Source organism: Salvelinus fontinalis, chromosome 12 (assembly GCF_029448725.1).
Source record: "Salvelinus fontinalis isolate EN_2023a chromosome 12, ASM2944872v1, whole genome shotgun sequence".
NCBI classification, from domain to species: Eukaryota; Metazoa; Chordata; class Actinopteri; order Salmoniformes; family Salmonidae; genus Salvelinus; species Salvelinus fontinalis.
Genome location: NC_074676.1, coordinates 39,242,500 through 39,262,832, shown reverse-complemented (window position 1 = coordinate 39,262,832; position 20,333 = coordinate 39,242,500). Strand labels below are relative to the sequence as shown.

General features: G+C 42.8%; 1 protein-coding gene across 4 annotated transcripts; it reads right to left on the bottom strand.

Moving 5' to 3' along the window:
* Nucleotides 1-18,951, bottom strand: LOC129867379 (regulator of nonsense transcripts 1). Of its 4 annotated transcripts, none has more exons than XM_055940741.1 (24): nucleotides 18,555-18,951; nucleotides 17,789-17,928; nucleotides 17,069-17,158; nucleotides 13,755-13,922; nucleotides 13,338-13,518; nucleotides 12,957-13,118; nucleotides 12,516-12,603; nucleotides 12,191-12,289; nucleotides 11,520-11,628; nucleotides 11,104-11,263; nucleotides 10,734-10,852; nucleotides 10,389-10,553; nucleotides 9,962-10,076; nucleotides 9,633-9,776; nucleotides 9,128-9,341; nucleotides 8,563-8,680; nucleotides 6,166-6,322; nucleotides 5,784-5,926; nucleotides 5,261-5,435; nucleotides 4,934-5,015; nucleotides 4,014-4,175; nucleotides 3,506-3,723; nucleotides 3,000-3,122; nucleotides 1-2,855 (listed from the first exon to the last, which is right to left on the bottom strand). In XM_055940741.1, exons 1-23 carry the CDS (start codon nucleotides 18,723-18,725, stop codon nucleotides 3,003-3,005), a joined length of 3,300 nt encoding a protein of 1,099 aa, XP_055796716.1. In that variant the 5' UTR covers nucleotides 18,726-18,951; the 3' UTR covers nucleotides 1-2,855; nucleotides 3,000-3,002. The 4 variants fall into 4 exon arrangements, with proteins under 4 accessions (XP_055796716.1, XP_055796715.1, XP_055796717.1 ...); XM_055940740.1 differs by having other exon boundaries at nucleotides 11,520-11,643; nucleotides 12,519-12,603; XM_055940742.1 differs by having other exon boundaries at nucleotides 12,519-12,603.
* Nucleotides 18,952-20,333: the final 1,382 nt, after the last annotated feature.

The window sequence follows — 20,333 nt, the reverse complement described above, 5'->3', positions numbered from 1 at the left end:
TTTGACAGAAGCAAACTTTATTGATGTTTCACAAGAAAGGACTCAAGGCGAAATGTCTTGAATTAATCTTCACTGCAAATCCATGAAGTGCACAGATTTTCAAATGCTGGGAAGGAAGGCAGAGATTAACGTACTAAAATATGTCAGGAATCAATAGATAATGTCTCAAACAACTAAGCATGTTTCAACCACGACTAGCTATTTGACAGCATGATTGTCATACAATGTCTTTTGGATTGACAAATTCAAAGTCAAGTGATGACAAACAAAAATTAATGCACATCGGAAGACGAAGCAGGTTGTGAGCTAAAATGAATATTCTCAATTTGGTGCTAAGCACCCAAACATTTCTAAAAAACTGATAGACAAGGATTTCTAAATACAAAAGTCCCATGGATAGTTAATTTAAAGGAAAAATCCACAAAAACTATTAGTCTACTGTTGATACAGTCCCAAAATGTTTTGCATGTCATAATGTGGCCGGTGACACTGATTAAGTCCAATATCTTAACTTTTGGGACTATCAACAGTTGAACTAATTAAAAAAAAATACCCAAATATAGTTTGTGGCTCTTCCCTTTATGGATTGTGTTAAAACTTAAAAATAAAAACATTATTTCACCACCCTTTGTCATCAGATAACTACTTAAGTTAAATGTTGCTGTCTACAAACCCCCCCCCCCCCAAAAAGGTGCACAAGCAAATCGGCCAAAAAAGGAAATGCTAGGGGGCAGATAGATTACATTAGAATTCACATAGGGGAAAGAATGGAGGGTTTGGAGCCATAGGAATCTGGAGTAAACAGCTACAATGGGCAAACTACAGGGAAGCCAAAAATGTAAAACGCACATAAAATCGAAGTTACAAAAGGAAAGCCCTTCTCCTGGTTTGGTGGGAACATATTTTACATTTTTGTCATTTAGCAGACATTCTTATCCAGAGCAACTAACAGGAGCAATTAGGGTTAAGAGCCTTGCTTCGGGGCACAGATAGATTTCCCCCCCTAGTCAGCTCAGGGATTCGAACCAGCAACCTTTTGGTTACTGGCCCAATGTTCTTAACCGCCAGGCAACCTCCTAAGAGAAGGTGGCTTGTATCAGTTAGTCCTGTGAGAAACCAGTATTGCGTGGTTTCAAGGTCACAACATACTGGCCATGTTCACTGATTCTTTCTAATAAATTGGTATATGCTGGCTAAGGTTGCTTTCACTTAAAAGTGCCAACCATGCTTTGACCTACATTCATGTTTTGTGCTGCTTTGTACCTGCAAATAATCAAAGGAAGTTATGGCCACTGATTCGGATGTACACATTCTTTCATTTGAGAAATCACTGTCACCTCTGAAAATCAGTACCAGTTCGTCATTTTACGGATGGTGTGAAATGGTTTCAAATGCTTTGGATTTGACAACTTAATTCTAGTCATGTAGCTAACATTCTTTATGGGCGACTGCATTTCATTCAAATTTGAACCCCAATTCACTATTCCATATTAAATAAAAGAACTAGAATCAAAGGATTTGTATCCATTCAAGGAGTTCACAAACCTTCTCTTTCTACCTTGGCTATACCTTACCTGTTCTTGGTTTCACACCTAGCCACCTACCGCTTGCAACTTCAATAGTGACACAAAATTGTGTGTGGACTATAGAGGAAATCAGTTTTCCTTAATATCCGTCTTCACTTTGCATGGGAATTTGTTTCATGCAGACGGATCTTACATCAACAAGGAATTCCCCCGAGTAAAGCGTTACTTCAAAGCCGCTGCCAATCTAAGCATACAAAGCATTTAAAAAATTGAAAATGATCCGCCCAGTAGCATAGTGGGCGACATCTCACGTCACCCCCACTTTCAAAAGATCAAAAAGGCCTTTGCCGCAACTTCAAATAACATTGAGTTAATATACTTCAATGCTGGTCATTATGATATAGGATTACTCTCAGGTCCAGAGCTCACATCTTGAGAAACTTTCCTCTGAAATCCCCATGCCACTCAACTCCCCCGGATTTCTAGTTAACCACCTATTTCTGAAAAGACCTATTGAAAAAGCCAATGGTTCCCAAGGCAATCAAAGGCATTTCAATTAAAAGTTCTTTAATATCAGACTTTAGCGCAGAAACCTTTTCAACTCAAAATTGAACGACGACGTGAAGTGTTCCTCTTGCTGTCATTTGATGAGATTTCAGTTCTACGAGTCGGGATCGACACCGCCACTCTTCCTCCACATCAATCTAATCAAATGAGTCTGGGTATCAAACGGGTGTGACAACCGATCAACTTTGAGGTGAGGATTTCCTATATTGCCTGCTTGAAGCGTTCCGTACCCCCCCACTTTCTTGTTATCTGCTTTTGAGAGTTAGCGGAATGCGCTCCCCCAGCCAAGTTGCTTGAGAACTTGTCTTTCCCTGTTCGCTGCTCAAAGAGAGAGGTCCTCTGGACAACTGGTCATGCCCTCAGACAGAGGCGTGAGGTTTGAAGGGAAGGTGGGGAAGGGATTGAGAGGGGGTGGGTGGGCATCTTTCATTGGGAGTTGTGCCTCATTTTGTTTCTTCGTTCTCGTTTCGTCTTCCTCACGACAGCTCGACCGCCTGCCGTCGCCTTCCTCTCGTTCTCGTCCTCATGTGCCGGCAGTGGTCCCTCACTCCCACTTGTTCGCTCTTCCTGGCCATCCGTTCTTCCTTTCTATCGCTTTCTTTCTCTCTCGTGATTGGTTGGTTTCTCTCTCCCGTTGATTTCACACGGTGGTGCTTCAGTTGTAGCAGAGGAAAACAGGTATCCATTTTTTTATTTATTATTACCCAGATTAAAATGCTGATGAACTAAGCTCAGCTCAAGCCTAGCTCCTCTTCCAACAACCTGAGAAAAGGAAATGAGAAGGATATTCAAAATGCCTTCCACCAACAATTTTCTGAAGCTCATTGTAGACTGCAGTAGAGGACAAATCAATAACAGTTCTTGATTCAACTCTAGTACTGTGAGGAATGGGAATAGTTATCTTACACTTTAGTACTGTGACAGTCCAGTCACCCCACCATGTTGGTATGCACGTTCACCCTGGTAAGTTGAGTCCTGCGACAGAGCCACGTCGATCTGGGACTTGAACTCATCGCCTAGATAACTGTCCTGTTACAACAGAATGAGAAACACCCAATAACATCCAAGATAAAACAAAACACAAATTCTTCCAACATTTCCCTGAGAGGATCAGATGATATCAGCAAAATTAACCTTCACCCAGACAATCACTGGTGGCGCCATAATCATATTGGATACTTTATTATTACCATACTGGCTTCTTGCTTAGTGTAAACAATATGACAAACAGTACATAGAGCCACTGGGCAAGGTGAAGATATTGAAATTGTTATTTATACCCATCTAATCCTCTCAGATCTCCACAATTGCAGTGTGGGGACAATTTGGGACTGGGCATAGGAGTATGAGGCCAGAGTCTAATTTGGTATAGCTGAGGTAGTAGAGAGTGGAGTTTAAGCCAGTATTGCTACCTGGGACAGTTCAGGCTGGGAGAGGCCAGGTTGGCTCATCTGTGAGGGCTGGCTCATGGTGATGTAGCCCTGGGTGAGTGGCCCCTGGGAGAAGGGCTGGGAAGACACGTCCTGGCTGTTTGGCCCATTGCTTTGTCCACTGCCACTGTGGTTCCCCATGCCGCGGGTCCTCTGGCGCCCGCCACGTCCCGCTTTGCCCTTCAGCACCCCACCACGACCTGTGTGGCAGAGAGAGAGACTAATGTCAGCTCACTTATCAATCAGAATAACCAACAGTAAACATGCATTGCAGAGGAGAAATAGTAGGGATATGAGGACATCTCCAAAGCTTTGTAACATACCATCACCACAACAGTGACACATACACTGTCAAGCAACTCCGAGGTCCAAGTAGAACACAGAGACTGGATATTATTTGGATACTGTCCAACTTCACAGGGCCAAATAAATATTCCACCAGTCAATATATGCACAACTAATTAATAATGGCCGTTTGCTTCCTGCTCACCTGCAGCAGGGCCGTTAGCCTGGGCCAGGTAGCCTGGTGGAGGCATGGGAGGTATCACCAAGTTGAATGGAATAGGCATGTTCATGGCTGCCATGTGGGCTGGCCCGGCCCCAATCATGCCGATCTGGTCGTGGGTTTGGAAGTACATGTTGGATGGACGCCCTGTTGAAAGAAACATGTCACAGTAGTCATGCATGTGTGAGTGGTCACATCACTGGAGAATGTATTTGTTCCATGTAGTTTTTTTTTTTTTTTTTTAATGTAACCTTTATTTAACTAGGCAAGTCAGTTAAGAACAAATTCTTATTTACAATGACGGCCTACACTGGCCAAACCCGGGTGATGCTGGGCCAATTGCGCTCCGCCTTATGGGACTCCCAATCACGGCCGGTGGTGATACAGCCTGGACTCGAACCAGGGTGTCTGTAGTGAATGGACTGAGATGCAGTGCCCTAGACCGCCGCGCCACTCGGGAGCCCAAATGATAGGACTTTTCATTGTATCTGTCCCATTATGGTGTCTGTGAGAGCATGAGCAGCGCCATTGAGGCCATCTCCATTCTGAAGTAGGGTCAGTATTCTTCTTCTATGAGTTGGTAAAACTGAAAGGGTGCACACTGCCACCTGGAGTGTTGTTTGAACAGGTAAAAAGCCAAGGTTGGCGATTTACTGTCACCTGCAGTTATGGAACGTTTACTCAAAACATAATTAATTGTCTGATCCCTCCTGAAGACCCTTCCTTAACCCATAGGAAGTCCCACCCAGTCGACTACTTCAAAAGGAAAGTCCTCAATGGCACTGCCCATGCATTAGCCTATATGAAGAGGATGTCTAGGTGTGAAAATGTTAGCAGCTATTGAAGGAGGTACAGAACAAAATTAACACATAAAACAATGATTAAAGAGGTCTTTTTCCACTGACCTGCGCTGCTGCGATCGTAGGCAGACCCAGGGATGAGAGCCTCGCGGGCATCATACATGGCAGTGCTCATGAACCGGGCTCCCTGGAACACAGACATGGGTTCAATACCCAGGAAAACGCAGAAGCACTGCTGTTCTGTTGTCGTAACATATTGGCCAACAAAAGTGTAACTGTTCAGAGTGTAACTGAGAAAAAGTGTTACAAATGTTACTGGGGAAGAAGTGTTAAAAGTATGACTAAATAACATGTATATGGGACAAGACTCTACATGGGATAAATAACCACACTGAAAACATGTGCCAACTGTACACTCCTGTGATAACTCACAGGGTTAATGGCATTGACCAGCTTGCGGGGCTTGCTGAACTGCATCAGGCTCTCTCGCAGGTTGTTGAGGGGTCCCTCCACCAGAACCTTCTGCTCCTTGTAGTAGTTGAGCAGGTGGTTCCACAGAGGCTGCTTGGACAGGGCCTTGGGGTTGCCCACAATGATCACCCCATACCTGAAAACATACATTACACAATATACAACACTGGTCAGTGGGAGATTGCCTTTAATCTGCCATCATAGAATGAACCATTAAGTGTTGCAGGCATTTCTACTTCGATGACAAGATCTTTGACCAATGCGTTTGCATTGTCTACATTCACATTGATGGGAAGGGTAAACATTCTAAATGGGGTCACGGGTCAAATTGATTCATACATGATATAAAATGGATTTACACATGAATCGCTTCTAAATTAATCACGTATTCCTGCTGAACCACTATTACGATTTCCAGCCGAACTGGAACAATCCTTCCAGAGAAGCTGTGGTGAGAATGAAGACTAATGGTCCAGATGCTTACTTGGCTCTGGTGAGGGCCACGTTGAGACGGCGTGGGTCGTTGAGGAAGCCGATGCCCTGGTGCTCGTTGGCTCGGACGCATGACAGGATGATGAAGTCTTTCTCCCTACCCTGGAACGCATCAACGCTGGCGATCTCAACCTCCTGACAGCAGAGAAAAGAGGACATACCAGTTTTGTAAAGCATGCATTGGTCAAATGCAACAGGTTGTGACATATTAGTAGTAACGTAATACTGATTTAAGATTTTATAAATCTGCTAACACCTGCAGAACAATAAAGCAAAATCAATGACAAATTATGTTCTTGAGAAGACAGTGACAACAAAAATAAATCTAATTGTATATATTTTTTTACAGTGTAAGTTAAGCTATACTGCTGTACCTGGTAGAGCTTGGTGTGGAGGGAGCCGCTAAACTGCATGTACTGCACCAGGTAGGACCTCTGGCCCTCGTAGGGGGTGATGATGCCTATCTGGTCAGGCTTGGCTCCAGCCTTCAGCAGCCTGGTGGTGATCTTCTCCACATTAGCTGCCTCAGTTCTGGGGAGAAGGGGATGGTAGTTCAAATAGTTCCAAACAAACAAAATAAAGACACGCTAGTTGCATTCCAAAATAGCAATCTTTTTTTATTTAACCAGGTAGGCCAGTTGAGAACAAGTTCTCATTTACAACTGCGACCTGGCCAAGATAAAGCAAAGCAGTGCGACACAAACACAGAGTTACACATGGAATAAACAAACATACAGTCAATAACACAATAGAAAAGTCTATATACATTGTGTGCAAATGAAGTAAGATTAGGGAGATAAGGCAATAAATAGGCCATAGTGGCAAAATAATTACAATTTAGCAATTAAACACTGGAGTGATAGATGAGCAGAAGATGAACGTGCAAGTAGAAATACTGGGGTGCAAAGGAGCAAAAAAATAAAAATAATATGGGGATGAGGTAGTTGGGTGTGCTATTTACAATTGGGCTGTGTACAGGTACCGTGATCGGTAAGCTGCTCTTGACAGCTGATGCTTAAAGTTAGAGAGGAAGATAATAGTCTCCAGCTTCAGTGTTTTTTGCAATTCGTTCCGGTCATTGGCAGCAGAGAACTGGAAGGAAGGTTGGTCAAAGGAGGTGTTGGCATTGGGGATGACCAGTGAGATATACTTTCTGGAGCGAGTGCTACAGATGGGTGTTGCTATGTTGACCAGTAAGCTGAGATAAGGCAGGGCTTTACCTAGCAAAGACTTATAGATGACCTGGAGCCAGTGGGTTTGGCGACGAATATGCATACAGGTCGCAGTGGTGGGTAGTATATGGGGCTTTGGTGACAAAACGGATGGCACTGTGATAGATTGCATCCAATTTGCTGAGTAGAAAGTTGGAGGCTATTTTGTAAATGACATCACCGAAGTCAAGGATCGGTAGGATAGTCAGTTTTACGATGGTATGTTTGGCAGCATGAGAGAAGGATGCTTTGTTGCAAAATAGGAAGCTGATTCTAGATTTAATTTTGGATTGGAGATGCTTAATGTGAGTCTGGAAAGAGAGTTTACAGTCTAACCAGACACCTAGGTATTTGTAGTTGTCCACATATTCTAAGTCAGAACCGTCCAGAGTAGTGATGCTAGTCGGGCGGGCAGGTGCGGGCAGTGATCTGTTGAAGAGCATGCATTTAGTTTTACTAGCATTTAAAAGCAGTTAGACGCCACGGAAGGAGTGTTGTATGGCATTGAAGCTCATTCGGAGGTTTGTTAACACAGTGTACAAAAAAGGGCCAGAAGTATACAGAATAGTGTTGTCTGCGTAGAGGTGGATCAGAGATTCACTAGCAAGCAGCAAGAGCGACATCATTGATATATACAGAGGAAAGAGTCGGCCTGAGAATTGAACCCTGTGGCACCCCATAGAGACTGCCAGAGGTCCGGACAACAGGCCCTCCGATTTGACACACTGATCTCTATCTGAGAAGTAGTTAGTGAACCAGGCGAGGCAATAATTTGAGAACACAAGGCTATTGAGTCTGCTGATAAGAATGTGGTGATCGACCTGGCTAAGGCGTTCGACTCTTGTCAATGAAGATGGCTGCACAGTACTGTATCGATGTCGGTTATGATATCGTTTAGGACCTTGAGCGTGGCTGAGGTGCACCCATGACCAGCTCTGAAACCTTATTTTATAGTGGAGAATGTACAGTAGGATTCGAAATGGTCGGCGATCTGTTTGTTAACTTGGCTTTCGAAGATTTTAGAAAGGCAGGGCAGGATGGATATAGGTCTATAACCGTTTGGGTCTAGAGTGTCTCCCCCTTAGAAGAGGGGGATGACTGCGGCAGCTTTCCGATCTTCAGGTATCTCAGACGATACAAAAGAGGTTGAACAGGCTAGCAATAGGGGTTGCCACAATGGAGGCAGATCATTTCAGAAAGAGAGGATCCAGATTGTCTAGCCCAGCTGATTTGTAGGGATCCAGATTTTGCAGCTCTTTCAGAACATCAGCTGTCTGGATTTGGGTGAAGGAGAAGCGGCAGGGGGGGGGGGGGGGGCTTGGGCAAGTTTCTGCGGAAGGTGCAGAGCTGTTGGCCGGTGTAGGAGTAGCCAGGTGGAAAGCATGGCCAGCCGTAGAAAAATGCTTATTAAATCTACGATAATCGATCATTTCATCGGTGGTGACAGTGTTTCCTAGCCTCAGTGCAGTGGGCAGCTGGGAGGAGGTGCTCTTACTCTCCATGGACTTTACAATGCTGTTGATACTTTGAGATTAACCTTGACTGGACTGTGATCCGTACCTGTTCAGGTAGGATGTTCCAGAGCTAGCGATTTCCTCCTGGCCTTGAGTCACATAGAAGAACATGGGTTTGTCTGGCTGTGGCCACTGGAAGTCAAAGCCTTTCTTGATGCGGTCAGCTGCCCAGAAAAAAAAATGCATTGTCAACATGGTTAGTATGGCACTTCGTCTTCAATAAGCCAGTGAGATTGTGAACAAACCTAAATTGCCAGCAAATATGTGTACAAAAGCAATACACTTCGAGTTAGAGTAGAGTTACAGAAGATTTCAGAGTGGCCGAATTTTAAACTTCCGCAGTAGAGTAAGTGTTTGACACGCAGTGTTTGAACACAAACCCATTGGAATCTGAAACACTGCTTGAATCAATACACTGCTACTTCTAGATTGCAAACAAACATGGTTTCTACAGAAACATTTCTAGTTGCTCTTCTGTATATTTTGTGGGGAAATGTTAGTAGGCAATAGGCACCAGTACATTGCTAATAATAAGTTATGTATTGTTGTACACATTACCAATTCAAAAGCTATAATATGAGCAAGAAGCCTGGTAAAAACATCTAACTCACCAGCAGTGACTCCGTTCTGCAGGGAGCCCTCGTAGAAGATGTTGGAGGGGAAAGCGCTGAGGGCCGGGTGCATGCGGTACTGCACCTGCAGACGGATGGGCCTGATGCCCAGCACCACCAGACGCTCAAACAGGGACTGGGACAGGCCTGCTTTGGCTGCCTTCTTACACATCACTACTGGGCCCAGCTGGCAGTGGTCTCCCACCAGAATGAGCTGTGGAGGGGGAGTTCACGATTAAATGACAATTAACCAGAAATGTTTAGCCTCTCTCGAGCTGTAGTGAAATCAACACTGGGAAATTACATTGTCTGGTATAGTCTTTTAAACAGACCATGTCCATTTCTTTGGCAGAATTTTTTTTTCAAGTCTGGATTGAGTAGGTCTCACTGACTGTGTTGAACCATTGACACTTTTTGTCAAAACATGTCCATGCAAAGAACATTGGGATTGAACCAATCTTAAGCATAAATAGTTGTTTTTGTGTGTTTGTGTACATGTGTGTACCTGCTTGGCACCCAGGACCACGGGCACCATGCACTCTGGCTCGGTGGCCTGGGTGCTCTCATCGATTAGGATGGAGCGGAACTGCATCTTGGCCAGACGGGGGTCTCCTGCCCCCACACAGGTACAGCAGATCACATCTGCATTCTAATGAGGGACAGTGGCAAACAGGTTATGAGTTGGTTTAAAATTAGAGGAATGGGGAACCCATATCGTCACTAGGTCAAAAAACATTCTACATCACAGGACTTGCCGTACTGTTCTCATAAGACTGTTGTAACTGCTGTGACTTATTGGGCAACAAAAGTGGTAGTGTTAAGTGTCCTCCTCACCATGAGAAGCTCTCTCTCAGCGGTGCGCTTCAGGGCCCGGTAGCGCTTCTCGTCAGCGGACGACAGCTCCCCGGTCTCATCCTTCAGCTGCTGCAGCTTTTGGAGCTCTGGCATACTGGGGGTCACAGCAGACACAACATGTTGAGTCATTAGCAACACAGAATTAGTTATTATATTAAAAAGTTACACTTGGCAAGGACAGAAGACTAAGCATGACCCCTGTTAGCAAATCTGTCAGAACTATTCAATGGCTCTATTGAAGCAGTTAACAAATGCATTCTTCCCTTTTCTTCATTATTTGATATTTAAACAAGGCTAATACATTGCTAAAGGTATTAACAGGTGTGATTATGACAGCACCACTACAATTCAAGTTCAGACCGTGCAAAAAAAAAAAAAAAGGACTTAATTTCCCAGCATGCCCCACCTGTCCATGTTGCGGATCTGGTTGTGCAGGGCCAGGAAGGAGACAGGGGAGTCGATGGCTTCTCTGCTTTTAGCACACAGCCTGACCACCTTCAGGCCCGACATGTGGATCTTCTCAGTCAGCTGGTCCACTGCGATGTTACTGGGAGCACACACCAGCACGGGCCTGCAGAACCAAACACACAACAGATGAATGCAGAATGCAATGACAACGAGCAGATGCTATAGCATACTTTCATAGTTTGCTTTGATGTTTAGCCTTCCTTTAAGTTGCTCTGGATAAGAGCTTCCGCTAAAATGACTTGCTTTAAATAAATACATAAATGAGGAGTGTGAACTGCCTTACCCATTGCCCTGCCTGGCGAGGTGGTACACGATGGTGGCAGAGGTGACCGTTTTCCCAGTGCCGGGGGGGCCTTGGATAAGACTGAGGGGTCTCTGCAGCACAGTCTTAACAGCATACACCTATTTTAAACACACAAATCAAAGCCAAAACACTTATGAACGTTGCGCATAAAGACAAGCACATGGAAGTACGGGAAATTAACATTTAACTCCAGATTAAGTTCCTCTTGATTATAAGACGGCATTACTATCATGAGGAAATGTCTTCCTTTTCTAATCATCAATTCACTAAAACTAATTGGTTAGAAATTCAAAAGTGTCAGGCCCCATGGTCAGGTGGGTCAGTGAGGTGTTTGGAGTGGGGGTCAGACCTGAGAGTGATTGAGGTCAGGCAGGCCCTGTGCAGTGAAGCGTTTGGGCAACTGACACTTGATGATGACATCTTCCACCTCGTGGCCCAGCAGCTTGTGGTAGATGTAGCCTGACACGGATGTCTCGTCCACAGCAAAGGTCTTCAGGGCACTCTGCATTCTGAAACCAATGGGTTATAGTGGAAATAAAGGGTGATGTGGTTAACAATGATAATACAAGCTAGTACCTTCATATCATGTCTTATTCATTAAATTCTTTAATGTATAACTAACAGAATTTATGTTAATGATAATTTGTGTGAAATGCAGCTTTAGCTGTGCAATCAGTACTCTCAGGAAATCGAGTCACGTTAAAAACATCAGAGCATCAAAAACCAAAGTAGAACTGATTAAATATTCTGATCTGCTTGTCGTACCTGTCAAAGGAAGTGGACTTCCACACAAAATCCACCTGGAAGTTGTGGGGTATTTCCACAGGAGCTCCGACACTGCTGCGCAATTCTATAGCAATCTCATCTCCATAGTCTTTCACAAAGGGTGCTAAGGAAATAAGTACAGCAAAATAGCCTTTCTTTGTGGAATGTTAGAAAGAAAAAGGGGTTTTTCTCTCCCCTTGAACGGGGTTAATAGTAGGGATGAAAGGTCTACAAAACAGTAGATTTTCCCAACATTAGCATACATCAGATACACTAGCGGGAGTGCAATCTAGAGGGGTGATAACACCTGGATGGTCCCCCCCGAAGGGAGTGCTACGGTAGACTAGCTCTTTAACTATTTCCCAATAAAATATGATTTCTTTATGCAAGGCTTTAAACGTTACAACCCAATAACGTGGCTAGCATCAGACTGCTTACCTCACGTTTTGCAATGGCGACAAAAAACGAGTTATCGTTTGAGACATTGAGATTGTTCAGATTGGCTGACGAGTTGAGACGCAAAACAACTTTTCCCCCTGACCCCATCATGGAAAAGGAAAGATGGAGAGGTGGATCCTATTTGCTAAAAAAGGGAACACTGAGATCAAAAAGGTAGCAACCACTGAAGAAAATGTGTTTTTCTTCAGAATGATCTTTCAGTTAAAGGATACTGTCTGGGACTTTGATGACATGGCCGATGCCCTTCCAGAGTGGGGCCAGCTCTCCTTTGTAGCGCAGACATATTTCATCTCCTTGCATCAGCCGCATGTCTGTGCAAACAACCACAACAGAGACGTTAGAAACACTTTGCTCAAACCTACAGTACATCCAAAAATATATAAATGGTTCCAAGGAGGTGGACAAAATACAATACCGTACACAAAACGGCCAGCACAAAAACACACACACCACTGGGGATGCAGGTATGGGATGTGTGGGTTCTCTATGCACAACAGAACCACTGGTAGACAGAGAAAAGTCCATTGAAATAATTACCACCTGAATCCGTCTTGGGCAAGGAGAAATAGGCAATCCGCTTTTTATTTAGCCCCAGGTCCCACCTGACCGTTATATTATCTTGGGTCTGTGAAGAGTTACAGATGAGAACAAAGGGGGAAAAATGTATAACAAATTAGTCATACTGTCATTAGCTACATAAAAAAACAACTCAGCCACCCTGCTATGTTCAAGTACAATTTATGTTTCTTTGAACTTGCATCCTTCCCTGAACATTTTCACTGATTTCATAAATTTGGCAGGGTTACAGCAAGGTTTCCACCATTATAATTTCACCTCACACAAGACATGAGTAAACTTATACTGCATAGAATGTGTACGTTATAGTAGAACGTGGCACAGTAGATGCATTTGTGACTGCCCTTATGTTGATTTAAAGGGGAGTTAATGGATTATCTAAGGGGGATGTGGAGGCTGTACCTGGGACTCTTTAAGCTTTTTGTCGTAGTCAGCCTCCAGCTTGACGAGGGGGCCGAAGATGTTCTGGTATTGGTAGGCATCCTCGTAGCGCAGCAGCACATGCTGGGGCTCCTCGTCTACGCCGGGCTTCTCCAGGTCCTCCAGAGTGGCCGTGGGATTATCCTGAGATGAGAGGATGATGAACATGTTCATGATTTCATTCACGTCCATATATGGGAACACAGCCTGCTTCCTCCTACAGCTACTGATAGGTGGGGGATTCCCCTGCCTAATTTGGTTGCCCCCTGCCCAGTACGTCAGATGCTGTGGTGTTCTATGATTATTTCTGAGGTTAAGCTATGTCTACTTCAGGGCTCTGGATAGGTTAAGACAGCCTAGTACCTTCCAGAGCTCCTCCAGCTTGTTGATCTGCTGGGCGGTGATCTGGCGGGCCCGGAGCTGCTCCTGCTCCGAGGGGATCTTCACCAGCCAGGACAGAAAGCAGCGGTCCTGGATCAGCGGCTGCCACTGGGAGCTGTCCCAGTTGATGTCCTTCAGGCTGCTCTGACTGGCACATGGCTGCCTAGTAGCACAAACATATGGATACTGTCAACATATATTTGCGTTATCGAAAGTCTGTTCATGGACAGATGGTTGTGTTGCTCTCTTGCCATAATATGACATACTTACGTTTAAATCATGGTATCTATGGCAATACACATACTGTCAAATCTATGGTAATCACATATGCAGAATCAGTCCATCACATCACACCCACTGTTAGCCACCATTCCCCCCTTTTCATCTGATTGTACACACCTGCACAGCAGCACCACCACCGAGTCGGCCTTGGCGGGAATGAAGCCAAGGAGGAAGACGTTGCGACAGCCACAGTTGTAGCACTCCAGCACCGTCTCGCCCAGTGGCCCATCTTTGTGCAGAGTCACCTCTTTACATTTGGCTCTCACCAAGTGGTTCACTATGTGGCTGAATGAGAGCATGGGAGAGTATCAACTTACTTGCACACGCATGTAAGCTGAGTGCTCAAAATAGGCCACATTAACATACGTAGCTTAAGAAACAAGGTTCATGAAATCAATAACATGCTAGTAAAAGATGATATTCATATTCTGTCTCTGAACCTCACTTAGATAATAGATTTGATGATACAGTGATAGCAATACATGGTTATAACATTCACAAAAAAAGACAGAAATGCCAATGGTGGCGGTGTTGCTGGTTATATTCAGAACCACATTCCTGTAAAGATTAGAGAGGATATCATGCTAAATACTGTTGAACTAATACTGCTACAGGTTCATCTGCCTCACCTAAAGTCCATTCTTGTGGGAAGCTGCTATAGACCACCAAGTGCTAACAGTCAGTATCTGGATAACATGTGTGAAATGCTTGATAATGTATGTGACATCAACCGAGAGGTATATATTCTAGGTGATTTAAATATTGACTGGCTTTCATCAAGCCACCCACTCAAGAAACAGCTTCAAACTGTGACCAGTGACTGCAACCTGGTTCAGGTTCAGTTAACCTACCAGGGTAGTTACAAACAGCACACGAATGAATGAAATCATCAACATGTATTGATCACACCTTTACTAATGCTGCAGAATTTAGCTTGAAAGCAGTATCCAGATCCATCGGATGTAGTGATCACAATATAATAGCCATATCTAGGAAAACCAAAGTTCTGAAGGCTGGGCCTAATATAGTGTATAAGAGGTCATACAATACATTTTGTAGTGATTCCTATGTTGTTGAAGCAAAGAATATTTGTTGGTCTGTGGTGTGTAATGAGGAGCAATCAGACATTGCACTTATGAAATTGCTTATTCCAGATACTAATAAACATGCAACTATTAAGAAAATGACTAAAATCACTGTGTATTGATAAGGAATTGAAAAATGATATGGTTGAGAGGGATGAGGCAAAAGGAATGGCTACACAATCGATTGGCAAACGTACTGCAAATTGAGAAATCTTGTGACTAAACTGAATAAAAAGACGAAGTAACTACACTATGAAATAAACATAAATGACCAAGAATGATGTTAAAAAGCTTTGGATCACCTTAAATAATATTTTGGGAGAAGAAAAAGCTAACTAAGCTCCATCATTCATTGAATCAGATGACTCATTCATCACAAAACCAACTGATATTGCCAACTACTTTAAAACCAACTGATATTGCCAACTACTTTAATGATTTTTTTCATTGGCAAGATTAGCAAAGTTAGGCATGACATGCCAGCAACAAAACACTGACACTACACATCCAAGTATATCTGACCAAATTATGAAAAGACAAGTATTGTAATTTTGAATTCAGTAAAGTGAGCGTGGAAGAGGTGAAAAATTGTTGTCTATCAACAAGGACAAGCCACCGGGGTCTGACAACTTGGATGGAAAATTACTGAGGATAACAGCAGACGATATTGCCACTCCTATTTGCCATATTTTCAATGTAAGCCTACTAAAAAGTATGTGACACCAGGCATGGAGGGAAGCAAAAGTCATTCCGCTAACTAAGAATAGTAAAGCCCCCTGCACTGGCTCAAATAGCCGACCAATCAGCCTGTTACCAACCCTTAAACTTCTGAGAAATTGTTTTTGACCAGATACAATGCTATTTTACAGAAAACAAATTCACAACAGACTCAGCATGCTTATAGGGAAGGACATTCAACAAGCACAGCACGTACACAAATGATTGATGATTGGCTGAGAGAAAATGATAAAAAGATTGTGGGGGCTGTTTTGTTAGACTTCAGTGGGCTTTTGACATCATCAATCATATTCTGCTGCTGGAAAAACGTACGTGTTATAGCTTTACACCCCCTGCTATATTGTGGAGAAAGAGTTACCTGTCTTACAGAACACAGAGGGTGTTCTTTAATGGAAGCCTCTCCAACATAATCCAGGTAGAATCAGGAATTCCCCAGGGCAGCTGTCTAGGCCCCTTACATTTTTCAAACTTTACTAATGACATGAGTAAAGCCAGTGTGTCTATGTATGCGGATGTCTCAACACTATAAATGTCAGCTACTACAGCAACTGAAATTACTGCAACACTTAACAAAGAGTTGCAGTTAATTTTAGAGTGGTTGGCAAGGAATAAGTTATATATTTCTAAAACTAAAAGCATTATATTTGGGACAAACCATTCACTAAACCCTAAACCTCAACTAAATCTTGTAATAAATAATGTGGATACTGAGCAAGTTGAGGTGACTAACGTGCTTGGAGTAACCCTGGATTGTAAACTGTCATGGTCAAAACAGATTGATACAACAGTAGCTAAGATGGGGATAAGTATGTCCATAATACAGCGCTGCTCTACCTTCTTAACAGCACTATCAACAAGGCAGATCCTACAGGCCCTAGTTTTGTTGCACCTGGACTACTATTCAGTCGTGTGGTCAGGTGCCACAAAAAGGGACATAAGAAAATTGCAATTGGCTCAAAACAGGGCAGCATGGCTGGCCCTTGGATGAAGAACATATAGCTAATATGAATAATATACATGTCAATCTCTCCTGGCTCAAAGTGGAGGAGAGATTGACTTTATCACTACTTGTATTTATGAGACGTATTGACATGTTGAATGCACCGAGCTGTCTGTTTGAACTACTGGCGCACAGCTCGGACACCCATGCATAACCCACAAGAGGTCTCTTCACAGTCCAAGGCCAGAACAGACTATGGGAGGCGCACTATTTTACATAGAGCCATGACTACATGGATCTCTATTCCACATCAAGTAACTGATGCAAGTGGTAAAATTAGATTTAAAAGAAAACAGATAAAAATACACCTTAAGGAACAGCGGGACTGAAGCAACAAACATAGGCAGACACATGCATACACACTACACAGGGATTTTGTACTGTAGATATGTGGTAATGATGGAGTATGGGCCTGAGGGCACACAGTGTGCTGTGAAATCTGTGAATGTATTGTAATGCTTTCAAAATTGTATAAACTGCCTTAATTTAGCTGGACCCCCGGAAGAGTAGATGGTGCCTTGGCAGCAGCTAATGAGGATCTATAATACATACAAATGCATGTTATGAATACACATTTTTAGTGTATGAGACACTGGAGTGCTGCATACCTGCCAGATGTATTGCCACGTCCATTGCAGAACCACTTCTTGCTTGTGTTGCAGTACACCACAGATGCAGGATCATGGATGCCACAGTAACTGAAAAAATAAACATAGCAAAAGGCCCTTATATGACATATGCAGCGCACAGAAAACAATAACAGAGATGAAATATTTGTATATTACAAAAAGGAAATATGTTACCTTATTAGCAAACTCTAAATCTTAGTTAGTAGGGTGTTGCATGTATAAAAGTGTGTGTCCATATGTTCCTCTAACAATTCAACCAATCAAATCTTATTGGTCACATACACATGGTTAGCAGATGTTAATGTGAGTGTGGCGAAATGCTTGTGCATCTAGTTCCGACCGTGCAGTAATATTTAACAAGTAATCTAACAATTTCACAACAACTACCTTATACACACAAGTATAAAGGAATGAATAAGAATATGCACATATAAATATATGGATGAGCGATGGCAGAACGGCATATGCAAGATGCAGTAGATAGAGTACAGTATATACATATGAGATGAGTAATGTAGGGTATGTAAACAATATATAAAGTGGCATAGTTTAAAGTGACACATTTATTAATCCAATTTTTTATTATTAAAGTGGCTAGAGATTTGAGTCAGTATGTTGGCAGCTGTTAGCTGTTTAACAGTCTGATACTGTGGGACAATCGTATAAATTAGTAATCAAGTGTTTGGCTCGCTCTCCTACCTGCAGGCATGCAGTGGGAGGTCTTTGATGTAATAGGTGTCTTCTTCATCTTCCTCGAAGTTCAACTCAGCAAGGAGTTGGCTCGCCTTGGCCACATCATCGACTCCTCCATTGTGAAGCCCTTCATCAGGACCATTCACCTACAGATGGAACATGGTTGAATTAGGACTGCAACAATGCCAAAAACATGGAGGCATCGCTATGGCACTAGGTAGAGACATATTTCCTTTGCCACTACTATGAACTTTGAAGTTTCTTACGGTGGGTGTAACAACATAAACTAACTTTTAATTTGTATGTTACCAGTCAATTACTTGAGGAAGACTAGGAATTACTGCAGAACCTCGTTACCCACACATTCATTGGTACTGTTGTTGTTGGATAACAAACAAGTTAGCACTTAAAGCATTACCAACATTTATCACGTTTTTGGCCTCAGTTGAGAGGATGAAGTCAATGGTTGTGGATTTCTAACGTTACGCGTTGGCAGACAAGGTGGCTTGATAGCTAAATAATACTGCTGAAGTTAGCTAGTTATAGCTCATTTTGTAATAATAGTCAGCCAGCAGTGATTGCTACATAGTCATAGTTGACAATTTACCAGTGTATGTTAGCAAACAAGAGTTAACTAGTTAGCCAGTGCGCGAACATGGCTAGTAGTAGCTAGCTGGCTAACAGTAACGTTAGCTAGCTAGCGTTAGCAGTTGTAGGAATTGATGGAGGGCAAGCATGCAAGTTTGGCTAGTTTCACATGAAGAATACAAACCTGATTGTCCAGCTGACTCTGGGTTTGGCCTTGAGTTTGCGTCTGGCTGGGGAGGGTAAAATCGGTAAACTCGTACTCCGAGCCCTGGGTATCAGCCCCAAGTAGCTCCGCTTCCTCCGTGTCCAGGAAGGTGAGCGTTTGAGAACTCGGCCCGTACGCCTCCACACTCATCTCGACACAAGTTGCGCTGACTAAATGGACTCCGGTGCAGTGATGAATATGATCAAGATCCTCGGTGATATGTTTATCCAAGCGGATATTTGTGATCACAGTTTCTGCTTCGAGTCAGATTTGAACCTAAACAAATTTCAAACCGCACCTGAAATTAAACAGAAAACACAGCTCGAGACGCGCCTGAACTCCAAACAGTGACGAACTTCCTAGCGCCACACAACGTAAGTGCGTTGAGCACGAAAGATTGACGTTTACACAATTACAAAGGAAGGAGGATGGATCTATTGATTGATATTAATGACAAAAATCTACTTTCATTGTTGATAAATAAAATCAGTTGCTATCAACTAGAAGAGTTTACTATCAATATAATTATGATTGGATGATAATGAACACACGTCTGAAAAGTATTGTGTGTGGGTTATTCTCAACGAGATTGTAACACAGGAAACCAACATTATTTTCCTTAAATTTATTCAAATGTGAATGAGGATAATCCTTTTCACAATGTTTCTTTCTGTCTCAAAACCATTCTTCAGCTCAAAGCCAAATAGCAATCTGGGAAAATACAGAGGAATTGGATTTAAATCTAGATGCCATAATAAAATATGATATACCTCCAAGAACAATAGGTGTTGGGCATACTGGGATCGATGTATGTACTATGTTTATTTCTATATAGTAACCTAGTGGATATTCTGTGTTCCCTTTCCATAACACAACAAGGCACAGATCAGAAGAGAATCTTAAAGGAAATTGCCCACCTCAACAAGCACTTAGGGACATAAATGCTTTCACATCTTTGAGTAAAGTCATTACAGTTGGTAAGCTCTCTCACAATGACAATTCCCTGATGACTCGTGCTTTTTATCATACACATTTTACTCATATGTAATAACCAGGTAATTACTGGTATGTGACAGTGTGGAGGAACAGGTAAACAAAAACACAAAGATGAATCTCCATAGAGTCCATGAATGCTACCACTTAGTCTATAAAACATACTGTATTTTGGGCAACAACAAAATATTGTGTATGACAGTTGTTCTGAGAAGAAGATACTATTAATCTGGATCAGCTACATGTTATTGTGTGGCTGTACCACTAGAGGATTACATGGCTTTTGAAATTTACAGTACCAGTCAAAAGTTGACACGTACTCATTCAAAACATTTTATTTATTTTTTTACTCTTTTCTACATTGTAGAATAATAGTGAAGACATCAACACTATGAGATAACACACATGGAATCATGTAGTAACCAAAAAAGAAACCAACAAATCATGTAGTAACCAACAAATCAAAATATATTCTACATTTGAGATTCTTCAAAGTAGCCACCCTTTGCCTTGATGACAGCTCTGCACACTCTCGGCATTCTCTCAACCAGCTTCATGAGGAATGCTTTTCCAACAGTCTTGAAGGAGTTCCCACATATGCTGAGCACTTGTTGGCTGCTTTTCCTTCACTCTGCGGTCCAACTCAGCCCAGACCATCTCAATTGGGTTGAGATCAGGTGATTGCAGAAGCCAGGTCATCTGATGCAGCACTCAATCACTCTCCTTCTTGGTCAAATTGCCCTTACACAGCCTGGAGGTGTGTTT

Excerpts from the sequence above, each read along its gene's own strand:
- LOC129867379 (XM_055940739.1), bottom strand. The coding sequence starts at position 18,725 with ATGAGTGTGGAGGCGTACGGGCCGAGTTCTCAAACGCTCACCTTCCTG. Across the intron at positions 10,554-10,733 it reads CTCGCCAGGCAGGGCAATGG|GCCCGTGCTGGTGTGTGCTC; the intron begins GTAAGGCAGTTC and ends TTGGTTCTGCAG. Across the intron at positions 9,777-9,961 it reads CTGAGAGAGAGCTTCTCATG|AATGCAGATGTGATCTGCTG; the intron begins GTGAGGAGGACA and ends GTCCCTCATTAG.